The sequence below is a fragment of the Salmo salar genome, chromosome ssa06, assembly GCF_905237065.1.
Source record: "Salmo salar chromosome ssa06, Ssal_v3.1, whole genome shotgun sequence".
Lineage (NCBI taxonomy): Eukaryota > Metazoa > Chordata > Actinopteri > Salmoniformes > Salmonidae > Salmo > Salmo salar.
In genome coordinates, this window is record NC_059447.1 from 36,938,680 (window position 1) to 36,950,194 (window position 11,515).

The window sequence follows — 11,515 nt, forward strand, 5'->3', positions numbered from 1 at the left end:
AGTCATCTGACTGTATCTCCACATTGTCATTCCTTTCCTTACACACCAGCCTATAGCTAGCAGCTGCCAGGAGCGTATGCTGCCAGACAAGCCGTTATCTCGCCTTGCCAAATAAACCATCGTTCAGCCTAATTTTCTACATGTGCTTTTAAAATGTCTTTTGGCCCATACAGTGATGTGTTGTTCCTGTGGGTAGAGTGTATTATAATAGGATATAGTGGTGTGGTGTGATGTTATGAAAAGTACCATAGTGTGTCATGTAGAGAGCAGGGGCTTTGGCCACAGACTGCTGATGCACAGAGCTGGATAATCCTATAAACCCTAGAACCATATCTGCCAGGATCAAAGAGGGATTTGGCAAACTAGTGTGAGAATCGCTCCAGGTGACCGGAGGATTGATGCAGGATTTTGTTCCACTCTTTTCTTCAGGGCGCCATCGGACCCCAAGGAGACACTGGCCCCGTCGGATCCCCCGGACCCCCTGTAAGTCCTCCACACACACACCTCCCCACCTCCACACTTGTTATCCACCCCACCTTTCTCTTTCTGTTTCTCTCCGTCCCCTCTTTTTAGTCTCATCGCCTGTTGTTGTTCAACCACACACACCTCCACGCCTCTCCTTCCCCCCATCTTTCTCTCTTTTTTTCTGCCTCTCCCAGTCACTGTTGTTTCTTGTCATCTGTCTTCCACTTGTGTTCCTTCCCTCCAGGGTCCGCCTGCCACCATGGTCCAGCCGCTGCCCATCAGAGACCATGAGGAACGGAGGAAGAGGAAGAGGCACTCTAGGATGGTGCAAGGAGGCTACGAGGAGGTAGAGATGAAGATGGATCTGGAGCAGGAGGTGTTCCTGCAGGCAGACCAGCCCATGCTGGAGGAGGCAGAGGGCATGGAGGAGGTGTTTGCCTCCCTCACCTCCATGAAGACAGAGGTGGAGCTGATGAGGAAGCCCCTGGGGACCTTTGAGAGCCCCGCCCGCACCTGCAAGGAGCTCATGATGATCCAGCATGGCTACAGAGATGGTCAGCACATCACCTCATCACCCTCGTATCACACAGATCTCCCCTCATCACCCAGCATTGGCACTCTTATTGACGTGAACATGTACAGTGCCTATAGAAAATCTACACCCCCTTGAACTTCTTTCACATTTTGTTGCGTTACAAGATGGGATTGAAATAGATTTAATTGTATTTTTTTTGTCATTGATCTACACAAAATACTTCATAATGTCAAATTGAAAAGAAAATTATATATTTTTTGTTGCTAATTGATTATTTTTTTATAACTAAAATATAGTTGTTGCATAAGTATTCAGCTCCCTAGTTCAGGGAAGCCTAAATTAGCTCAGAAGTCAAATTTGACAAATCACATAATAAGTTTTATGGACTCACTCTGTGTGAAATAATGACTAACCCTTCCTCTGTCCCCCACAAATGTAAAGTCCCTCAGTCAACTACTGAATTTCAAGCACAGATTGAACTACAAAGACCAGGGAGCTTTTTGAAGCCTCATAAAGAAGGGCAGTGATTGGTAGATGGGTAACAATAACAAAACAGACATTGCATATCTCTTTAAGCACGGTCAAGTTAAGAATTGTGCTGTGGATGATGTATTAAACCACCCAGACACATCAAAAATACAGTCGTCCTTCTGACCTGAGCTGCAGGACAGGAAGGAAACTGATCAGGGACGTCACCATGAGGCCATTGGGGATTTTAAAACAGCTACAGAGTTCAATGGCTGTGATGGGAGAAAACTGAGGATGGATCAACAACATTGTAGTGACTCCACAATAATGACCTAAACGACGGAGTGAAAAGAAGAATACAAATATTCCAAAACATGCATATATATGCAACAAAGCACTAAAGTAATACTGCAAAAAAACACAGCAAAGGAAATCATATTTTTGGCCTAAATGCAAAGCCTTCTGTTTGGGGAAAATCCAACACAGCACATTACTGAGTCACTGCCTCCGTATTTTTAATCATGGAGGTTGCTGCATCATGGTATGGGTATGCTTGACATCGCCAAAGACTGGGGAGTTTTTCAGGATGAAAAGAAACAGAATGAAGCACAGGGAAAATCCTAGAGGAAAACCTGCTTCAGTCTGATTTACACCTGACACTGGGAGACAAATTCACCTTTCAGCAGGACAATAACCTAAAACACAAGGCCAAATCTACACTGGAGTTGCTTTCCAAGAAGACAGTGGCCAAGTTACAGTTTTGAGTTAAGTCTGCTTGAAAATCTATGGCAACACTTGAAAATTGCTTTCTAGCCATGACCCCCAACAGAGTTGACAGAGCTTGAAGCAGTTTGAAAAGAATAATGGGCAAATATTGCACAATCCAGGTGTGGCTTTTCTGAGACTTACCGAATAAGACTAACAGCTGTGATCGCTGCCAAATGTGTTTATAACATGTATTGATTCTGGGGGGTGAATATTTATCTAATCAAGGTATATTTTAATTTTAATCCCACTTTGTAACACAATAGAATGTGAAGAAATCCAAAGGAGGTGTAGACTTTCTATAGGCACTGTATGTGATTGAGCAAATGAGCCACCAAATCCTCCAATAGACAGGATAATTACCTGTTACATCATACATACTCTATGATTTCATGTCTTCCCCTTTCTCTTGCCTGATCTGCTGTCCCGTATTGAAATGACACCGCTGTCTCTGTCTCTGTACCTGTCCCAGGTGAATACTGGATCGACCCCAACCAGGGATGTCACAGGGACTCCATCAAGGTCTTCTGTAACTTCACCGCTGAGGGAGAGACTTGTCTCTACCCTGACAAGAGGATTGAAACTGTGAGTCTCAAACTACCTTGATGTCTGCTCACATCAACCTAACTACAACATTGTACAGTACATATTCATTGGCCTCAGATCAACTGGTGTCTTACAGATGCACTATCTTCATTTGACCCTATTTTTCACAGCAGGAAAATAATCCAGCAGCAACAGGATATGTGAATTATTATGTGGATTATAATTAATAGACATTTTTTAGGGGTTGATACATTTTCTGTTACATTTTTCATAATGGCAAATCAATTTTAAAGTGGAAATTACAAACTTTAGAAGCCTTTTAAAACCTTTAATACATTACAGTTGGTATTTCCTGCTGTGCAGGAACATTCTCCACAACAACAGAGTGATCAAATTAAGATACCAGATCTGTACATCCTCGGAAGCCTGTGTTACAGAGACTCCTTGTTTCCTTCTCTATCCTTGTGAACAGGTGAAGCTAGCAGCCTGGAACAAAGAGAAGCCAGGAAGCTGGTTCAGCCAATACAGGAAAGGCAAACAGGTACTGACCACTTTCAACTGCTGCCATTCATTTAAATGTTTCCAAACACCAGGCAGATTATATTAATTCAATGGGAGTGCATTTGAATAATAATCATGTGTATAATTGAGTAGATGTGCATGTGTGTGAGCATGTGCATGATTGAACCCACTGTCCAATTGAGTGTTAATGTATGTACCCATGTATGATATCTGTGTTTTCTGCCTGCAGTCGTGAGTGAGTCACACAGACCTATTGGCAGCAGTGGGCTCTCATTTAAGAGCATTCAGAGCTCTGAGCACTGGTCTTTCATGTGCACCTGACCAGACATCTCTTAACACAGAAAGATAATCACTTCTCTGCCAGTCCAATGCCTTTCATGGACTCTTTCACACCCATGCCATTCTCTCTCTCTCTCTCTCTCTCTCTCTCTCTCTCTCTCTCTCTCTCTCTCTCTCTCTCTCTCTCTCTCTCTCTCTCTCTCTCTCTCTCTCTCTCTCTCTCTCTCTCTCTCTCTCTCTCTCTCTCTCTCTCTCTCTCTCTCTCTCTCTCTCTCTCTCTCTCTCTCTCTCTCTCTCTCTCTCTCACTTATTTTGACTATCGAGGCGAATTACTGTGACCTTTGTCCCCTCCTCTCCTCTTACATTATTAATGGAACACGGTTTGAGATTTCTAAGAGAGAGATAAGGTTCATGGTAACACAATTGTTCCTAGCCTTCCTTCCTCTGTTCACCAGGGTGGATATAGTGCTCTGTCGCCAGCATTCACTCTGTCAGCTTGGTTTTGTGCCAGCATTCACTCTGTCAGCTTGGTTTTCCTGCCCAGGTTATTTGGTTATGGAAAAACTCCTGGCCCTAGCCATTATAGATTGGATGTACAGTTGAAGTCGGAAGTTTACATACACCTTAGCCAAATACATTTAAACTCAGTTTTTCACAATTCCTGACATTTGATCCATCCTAGTAAAGATCCCTGTCTTAGGTCAGTTAAGATCACCACTTTATTATAAGAATGTGAAATGTCAGAATAATAGTAGAGAGAATTATTTATTTAAGCTTTTATTTCTTTCTTCGCATTCCCAGTGAGTCAGAAGTTTACATACACTCAATTAGTATTTGGTAGCATTGCCTTTAAATTGTTTAACTTGGGTGAAACGTTTTGGGTAGCCTTCCACAAGCTTTCCACAATAACTTGGGTACATTTTGGTCCATTCCTCCTGACAGAGCTGGTTTAACTGAGTCAGGTTTGTAGGCCTCCTTGCTCGCACACGCTTTTTCAGTTCTGCCCACAAATTGTCTATAGGATTGAGGTCAGGGCTTTGTGATGGCCACTCCAATACCTTGACTTTGTTTTCCTTACACCATTTTGCCAGAACTTTGGAAGTATGCTTGGGGTCATTGTCCATTTGGAAGACCCATTTGTGACCAAGTTTTAACTTCCTGACTGATGTCTTGAGATGTTGCTTCAATATATCCACATAATTTTCCCTTCCTCATGATGCCATCTATTTTGTGAAGTGCACCAGTCCCTCCTGCAGCAAAGCACCCCCACAACATGATGCTGCCACCCCCGTGCTTCACGGTTGGGATGGTGTTCTTCGGCTTGCAAGCCTCCCCCTTTTTCCTCCAAACATAACGATGGTCATTATGGCCAAACAGTTCTATTTTTGTTTCATCAGACCAGAGGACATTTCTTCAAAAAGTATCTTTGTCCCCATGTGCAGTTGCAAACCTTAGCTTCTTTATGGCGGTTTTAGAGCAGTGGCTTCTTCCTTGTTGAGCCTCCTTTCAGGTTATGTCGATATAGAACTCGTTTTACTGTGGATAATAGATACTTTTGTACCTGTTTCCTCCAGTATCTTCACAAGGCCCTTTGCTGTTGTTCTGGGATTGATTTGCACTTTTCACACTCAGGGGCGGAAATCGCGGGAGGGACGGGGGGGACACGACCCCCCCATCCTGGGAAAAATATGATTTGTCCCCCTCAATATATCACTGAAACATAACTATGTAATTTAAATAATATTAATAATACGCAATGAAAGCAATTGTGCTGATTAAAGACACTTAACAGCGCGTTTTTAAGTTTCAAAAGATTGCGACCCCCCCACCCTTTTCCTCACAATGGTTTGATCCACTGGCAAGGTAACAGAGGGGTCGTAGCCACTGTCTGAAAGGCACTCAATGAACGTAACTGACGTGAGGTTAATCCAGTCAATCGCGCACACACACTAGCTGAATATGCACAGCTAGCGCGCAAATATTAACTATTAAGCTAGCTAGTACCTATTCCATTTATGTGGCCTCGTCAAAGATGGAATCTTTGCTATGGTTAATTTATTCCGAGATCAGCATGCAGATGACGTAAATTTGTGCTTCAAAGTCCCTGTGATAAGGTTAGCGATAAACTGATTTAACCCAGGTAGCAAAGATTATAGCAAACACCACTGAAACTGAATTGGTGCTCGCTAGCTTTGCAAATTCAGCTATTGTTGGAAGCCAGCCAATGTGAAACAAACTATTAAAATTACAAAAGGTTGCAGCATATGTTATGTAAATGGTGAACTCATACAGCTGTCAACTCTTGTCATTTTAATCCGTTTCACATTTGCTAGCTACCTTTTAGATCGAAGCCCAAATAGAATGATAAAAGATAAGATGATAGAAGCCCATCTCCTACTGTAAATAACCTACACACTGTGTGTGTGTGTAGCCAGCCAGCCAGGTAGAAAAATGGCAGAAAAATAAAAGACGGACATCAGAGTATTTTTCACTACACCAAAACGCAAAGTAAGAATCCTAGTAGCCTAATATCTCAAAGACTAGTTGATAAAATGTTCATAAGAAAGAAATGAAATTCTAATGGAAATGTTTCACAATGATGTCATTAGGCAGAGCAGGCAACAGATTGCACACAGACAGCAGAGTTGGGGACAGATATGCAGGGACAGACTGGCATAGACAGGGAGTCTCAGGTAAGTTTGTTGAGTCTTTGTTTGGCAACATTATGAAAGGTTCTCCATTTTTTTACTTGTAAAATAGGAACATAATTGGAAAATGCCATGGATACCCCCACTCAACTTAAACTGGTGACTGAACTAAGATTTGTTAAAGGCAATGGTATTGCTGTTGTGAATAGTTGTGTAGTTTTGGGTACCGGTAGTTAGGAGTACGGCAAACACCTTATTTCTTTGGTTCCTCAATATACATTTACCATATTACAATGTAGGCTATGTGTTACAGCACTACTTTTGGTGTCCCCCTCAGGAATTGCTCTTGAGAAAATGTAATGTAATTGTCCCCCCCAAAGTTGATATCAGATTTTCGCCCCTGTTCACACTAAAGTACGTTCATCTCTTGGAGACAGAACGCGTCTCCTGCCTGAGCGGTATGACGGCTGTGTGGTCCCATGGTGTTTGTACTTGCAAACTATTGTTTGTACAGATGAACGTGGTACCTTCAGGCGTTTGGAAATTGCTCCCAAGAATGAACCAGACTTGTGGAGGTCTACAATTTTTTTCTGAGGTCTTGGCTGATTTCTTTTGATTTTCCCATGATGTCAAGCAAAGAGGCACTGAGTTTGAAGGTAGGCCTTTAAATACATCCACAGGTACACCTCCAAATGACTTAAATGATGCCAATTAGCCTATCAGAAGCTTCTAAAGCCATGACATCATTTTCTGGAATTTTCCAAGCTGTTTAAAGGCACAGTCAACTTAGTGTATGTAAACTTCTGACCCATTGGAATTGTGATACAGTGAATTATAAGTGAAATAATCTTTCTGTAAACAATTGTTGGAAAAATGACTTAGATGTCCGAACCGACTTGCCAAAACTATAGTTTGTTAACAAGATATTTGTGGAGTGGTTGAAATACGAGTTTTATTTCTCCAACCTAAGTGTATGTAAACTTCCGACTTCAACTATATATAGTGCTTTACCAGATGCTCTGCTACCAATGCATTGGCACTGCTATTTGGTTCTGGACATTCAATATGTGACTGACATGGTCATTGAGAGTTGTTTCTTTCCCCTGGTCCAGTTCTCATGCAGTGACTCTGATGGGAGCCTGGTTGCTTCAAGTGGTCCATATTAATATGTGGTTCATATCTGGTCTAGTTCTCATTCAGTGACTCTGACATGCTGTGTGTCTCTGGCCCAGTTACAGTACAGTGACTCTGATATGCTGTGTGTCTCTGGTCCAGTTCCAGTACATTGACTCTGACATGCTGTGTGTCTCTGGTCCAGTTACAGTACAGTGACTCTGATATGCTGTGTCTCTTTGGTCCAGTTCCAGTACAGTGACTCTGATATGCTGTGTGTCTCTGGTCCAGTTACAGTACAGTGACTCTGATGGGAACCCGGTCCACGTTGTCCAGCTGACCTTCCTGAAACTGCTGAGTGCCACGGCCAGACAGACCTTCACCTACTCCTGCCAGAACTCTGCCGGCTGGTTCGACAGCGCCACCCGCAGCCACCAGCACGCCATACGCTTCCGGGGCAGCAACGACGAGGAGATGAGCCAGGCCAAGAGCCCCTTCATCCAGGCAACACACGATGGATGCCAGGTAGATGCCATGCAGAGACAAAGGAAAATGAATGAATGACTGAAATAATGTAATTGGTGCTAATGTTATGACAAATGCTAATGTTTTGACCAATGGAAATGTTTTGACCAATGGAAATGTTTTGACAAATGCAAATTGTTTGACCAATGGTAATTTTTGGACCAATGCTAATGTTTTGACCAATGTTTTGTCAGCTGCTGTTTGATTCGATAAGGCAATGCAGCTGGTCACGATCAGTTCATCATATGATATCTGAGTATGGTTGTCGTAAGGATTGGACCAAAATGCAGCGGGAATATGTATACTCATCTTCTTTTTATTTGAAGAAGGAGAAACAACTAAATACGTATTCAAAAAAGAACAAACCGAAACAGTCCTGTCAGGTGCAACAAACACTAAACAAGGAACAACTACCCACAAATCCCATAGAAAAACACCCCTCTTGAATAGGACCTTCAATTAGAGGCAACGAGGAGCAGCTGCTTCCAATTGAAGGTTCACCCAATAAACATCACATAGAAATAGACATACTAGAACTAACATAGAAATAGACTAACAAAGAACATAGCCCAACAAACCCCGAAACACTCTAAACAAACACCCCTCTTAAATATGAACATAGCCCAACAAACCCCGAAACACTCTAAACAAACACCCCTCTTAAATATGAACATAGCCCAACAAACCCCGAAACACTCTAAACAAACACCCCCTGCCACGTCCTGACCAAACTACAATAACAAATAACCCCTTATACTGGTCAGGACGTGACAATGGTATAGATAGGATCGAAGTTAGAATGAAAGCTAGCAAGGTAGCAGGCACAGTGTATCCTCAACTCTGCTGTATTTTTCTTTGTCTCTGCTGTAGTTCCGTAAGGGACAGGAGTGGACAGTCCTGGAGATCGACTCCCCCAGAGCAGAGCTGCTGCCAGTCATAGACGTGGCCCCCTCAGACTTTGGAAGCAGCAACCAAAAGTTTGGCTTCCACGTGGGACCAGTATGTTACAACGGTTAACTAACGTTGTATCAACCAACTAAGGAATGACCGGAACTGACCTGCACAACAATTTACCAATGAAAGAAACTGGACTTCACTGTTGTTTCCACATGCAATATTTATTATTATATGTCTGTATATGTGGTGGGTTTGTGGCATATGTTGTAAGACTCTCAACAACCAATGGCAAGTAGAGGAGCAAAGGCAAGGAGGAACAAAGCACATTTATCAAAGGGAATTCATCCAATTAGATAGATTTAATGTGTGGTGTTTTTTTCTTTATCATCATTCTTTTCTTCGCTCACCTTTTGAGTGTGCTGTAATTAGATTTGCTAGAAGTAGTCTCTTGTTCCACTTGACAACAACCAATTTAAAAATACAGGCAGATCCATCCCATGTTGAGGCATGGGGTTAGCCTGTCATCTGTGGTATGGGTTAGTTGAGTGGCACTGTCTTTGCCAGGCCTGGGATGCAGATGAGATGAGTTGCTACCTGAGGGATTATGATGAGAGTGGAGTGGAATTAGCAGGAGACACTATCTGGCATTCTCATTAGCATGCCTGGATTGCAGTAGGATAATATCATATTGCAGTATAAGGATATTAGTTCTTGTTAACTGGTGGTGTACCGCAATATCTACGGTTGTAGGATCTTAATTTGAGACAGTTTGCTACAGCAGGAAAATAATCCTGCAGCAACAGGAAATGTGAATTATTATGTGGATTATAATGAATGGACATTTTTGTAGGGGTTGATACATTTTTCATAAGGGAAAATCAAGTCTGAAATTTCAAAGTAAAAATTACAAATACACCACAAGTTTTACATTTCCTGCATTGCAACAGGGTGATCGAATTAAGACCCTACATCAGTAGCATGTCAATTCCATACTAGTCTATTTCATCTGTCAACATTCCCTGTGTTAGTTAGAAGGTTGAACATACTGTATGATAGAAATGATATCTTTGCTCAGTGCTTTCCCTTCAACTGCAGATCACTCACTGAATGACCTTGAGAAGAGCACGCAATACCATGTTACTAGTAGTCTGTTGAGCCCAATGGTTACTTGAATGGAGAAGGTTGCTTTCCTTATCGGACTGGTTTACTCTGCACGCCTGTTGATAATATGACTTTCCGGCCTTCCGTGTTTTCATTTCCTATTTGTGTCAGTTTGGCGTCCATTTTATTACGGAAAACAAGCATTCTGTATTCCAGGCCTTAATGGTTGAGCTGGAGCTGTTTCAGCCCGAGGATGAGTTTCAGAGCATGTTGTTCTTAAAAAGGATATGAACAGTGTTTTCTCCAGTCCTCCATTTGTCTGTTACATCAAGAAGCATTTCGCATATCTTTTAAAAAGTACCATTATTATCCACTGTTCTGTTCTCCACCTCAGTCATGTATTTGTTTATTTGTTTTATGTGTGTATTCATTTTTATGATGTATTTTGTTATGATGTGTGGTGCTAAAGAAAATGTTTTTGTTTTGTGTCAACTACGTTTGTGTTGTTGTGTGTCTTGAGTCAGGATGAGAGAGAAAGGGTGCTCCAAAAAAAGGGTGTTGCAAAAAAAAGTTATTGGTGCTCCAAAAGCCATGCATGATGGGTAAGGAATGCTCTCTGAGCCAGGGAGTATCATATCGTACTGTAGGACTGGACACTACAGTACACACACTCTAACCTGCTGTATGGTAGTCAGGTTACAGTACCAGAGGTAGGTTAGGGGTAAGTTCCACGTTTTCGCTTTAAGCGTTAAAACTCCCAAGACAGCCGTTGTTACAACGTAGTGCCTTTACATCTCTACAACATCTCTCCAACATAACCTGCAGGCTGGTCTCCATAAACAGTACTGGCAGTTTACCAGCTTACTCCTCCTCACAGTCTTTTAGTATTTAAACAATTACAGTAAAATTCCCCACCCTGTCCAGCCACACCCTGTGTATAGTATCTGTTCTACTCATTTTATATACTGTACAGTTATTCTAAGGACTTGATTACGAATAATAATCTGTTGCCTGAATGAAAATGTGTTTGTGAAAAGTGAATAAAAAAAAACGATTTTATAAAGACTAGGCTGTATCTGGGAGAGAGAGAGAGAGTTGTTTGTATCGGCCTCTCATCACTCAGTGTAATAGACAAACAATTCTCTTCATTACCGCCTAGTTCTGCAACATTCACTCAATGAGCCCGCAATCAACATCCCACCACAGCAGATGTAATCAACTCTGATTGGATTCCCAGTTAATTTATTTCAATTAGCTGGTGTTTCATTCCTCCAGAGGGAAACAGCGGAGAGACGCTAGCCGGGGGGGTAATGAAACAGTTCTGGATAAGGAACACAGCCATTGAGATTTTCCCACAACTGTCCAGTGTGTGTATGTGTGAGAGAGAGAGGGAGCGAGAGAGAGGGAGAGAGAGGGAGAGAGATGGAGAGGGATAGAGATGGAGAGGGATAGAGAGGGAGAGAGGGAGAGCGAGAGAGAGAGAGAGGGAGAGAGAGAGAGAGAGGGATAGAGAGGGAGAGGGATAGAGATGGAGAGGGATAGAGAGGGAGAGCGAGAGAGAGAGAGAGAGAGAGAGAGAGAGAGAGAGAGAGAGAGAGAGAGAGATAGAGAGAGAGGGATAGAGAGGGAGAGAGAGAGAGAGGGATAGAGA

The 11,515-nt window shown here is 42.4% G+C and overlaps 1 protein-coding gene across 3 annotated transcripts in view; it reads left to right on the top strand.

The window, feature by feature from the left end:
• LOC106607203 (collagen alpha-1(XI) chain) overlaps positions 1–10,923 on the top strand; it is an 86,593-nt gene extending 75,670 nt beyond the window's left edge. For 2 of the 3 annotated variants that reach the window (XM_014203913.2, XM_014203916.2), the window contains 6 exons: positions 430–483; positions 710–1,019; positions 2,706–2,818; positions 3,252–3,320; positions 7,633–7,866; positions 8,737–10,923. In XM_014203913.2, the coding sequence (XP_014059388.2) occupies positions 430–483; positions 710–1,019; positions 2,706–2,818; positions 3,252–3,320; positions 7,633–7,866; positions 8,737–8,883 (927 nt within the window). In that variant the 3' untranslated portion in view covers positions 8,884–10,923. Of the gene's footprint in view, positions 1–429; positions 484–709; positions 1,020–2,705; positions 2,819–3,251; positions 3,321–7,460; positions 7,603–7,632; positions 7,867–8,736 lie in introns of those variants that run through there. The other variant, XM_014203915.2, reaches the window with a different exon arrangement.
• The last annotated feature ends 592 nt before the right edge of the window (positions 10,924–11,515 follow it).